Source organism: Sinocyclocheilus anshuiensis, unplaced genomic scaffold (genome assembly GCF_001515605.1).
Source record: "Sinocyclocheilus anshuiensis isolate Anshui unplaced genomic scaffold, SAMN03320099.WGS_v1.1 scaffold184, whole genome shotgun sequence".
In the NCBI taxonomy this organism is placed as follows: domain Eukaryota; kingdom Metazoa; phylum Chordata; class Actinopteri; order Cypriniformes; family Cyprinidae; genus Sinocyclocheilus; species Sinocyclocheilus anshuiensis.
Window position 1 is genome coordinate 75,132 of NW_015557077.1, and position 559 is coordinate 75,690.

Consider the following 559-nt stretch of genomic DNA (forward strand, 5'->3'; position numbering starts at 1 on the left):
TCTGTGTGTGTGTGTGAGAGTGTGTGTGTGAGAGTGTGTGCGTGTCTGTCTGTGTGTGTGTGTCTCTGTGTGTCTGTGTGTGTGCGTGTGTGTGTGTGTGTGCGTGTCTGTTTCAGGCGTGTATTTTGACGTGATGGAGATCACTCCTCACTTCGCCGGTGTTCACAGGTTTAACGCTGAAGGTCAAAGGGTGAGTTGCTGTAAACGAGACGCACTGATTGATTTGCCCTTTTCAGCTTCGTTTACTACGGCTGAACAGGTTTGCAAATACTGCCTCTGATTAGATAATTGCTTAATTTGTGCTAATTGGGTCACAGTTCGGTTCACCTGCCATAAGACGCTCATTAACCCTCCAGCAGATTCACCGCCAGTGATCGCGCTCTTTATGTGATATTTACATCGTTTTTACCCTGAACAACTGCGTTCAGTTCAGTTCTTTTGTGGTTCTGTTTATTTCAAGAACCATTTTTATGAAAACATTTTCAGGTCACATTTCACCCCAAATTTTTACGTTTTTTTTTTTTTTCTTATTTTAAGACCATTAGTTGTGAATTATTAC

General features: G+C 42.2%; 1 protein-coding gene across 2 annotated transcripts in view; it reads left to right on the forward strand.

The window, feature by feature from the left end:
- xylb (xylulokinase homolog (H. influenzae)) overlaps nucleotides 1-559 on the forward strand; it is a 31,921-nt gene that overhangs the window by 17,849 nt on the left and 13,513 nt on the right. For both annotated transcript variants that reach the window (XM_016471505.1, XM_016471507.1), the window contains exon 14: nucleotides 117-190. In XM_016471505.1, the coding sequence (XP_016326991.1) occupies nucleotides 117-190 (74 nt within the window). The remainder of the gene's footprint in view (nucleotides 1-116; nucleotides 191-559) is intronic.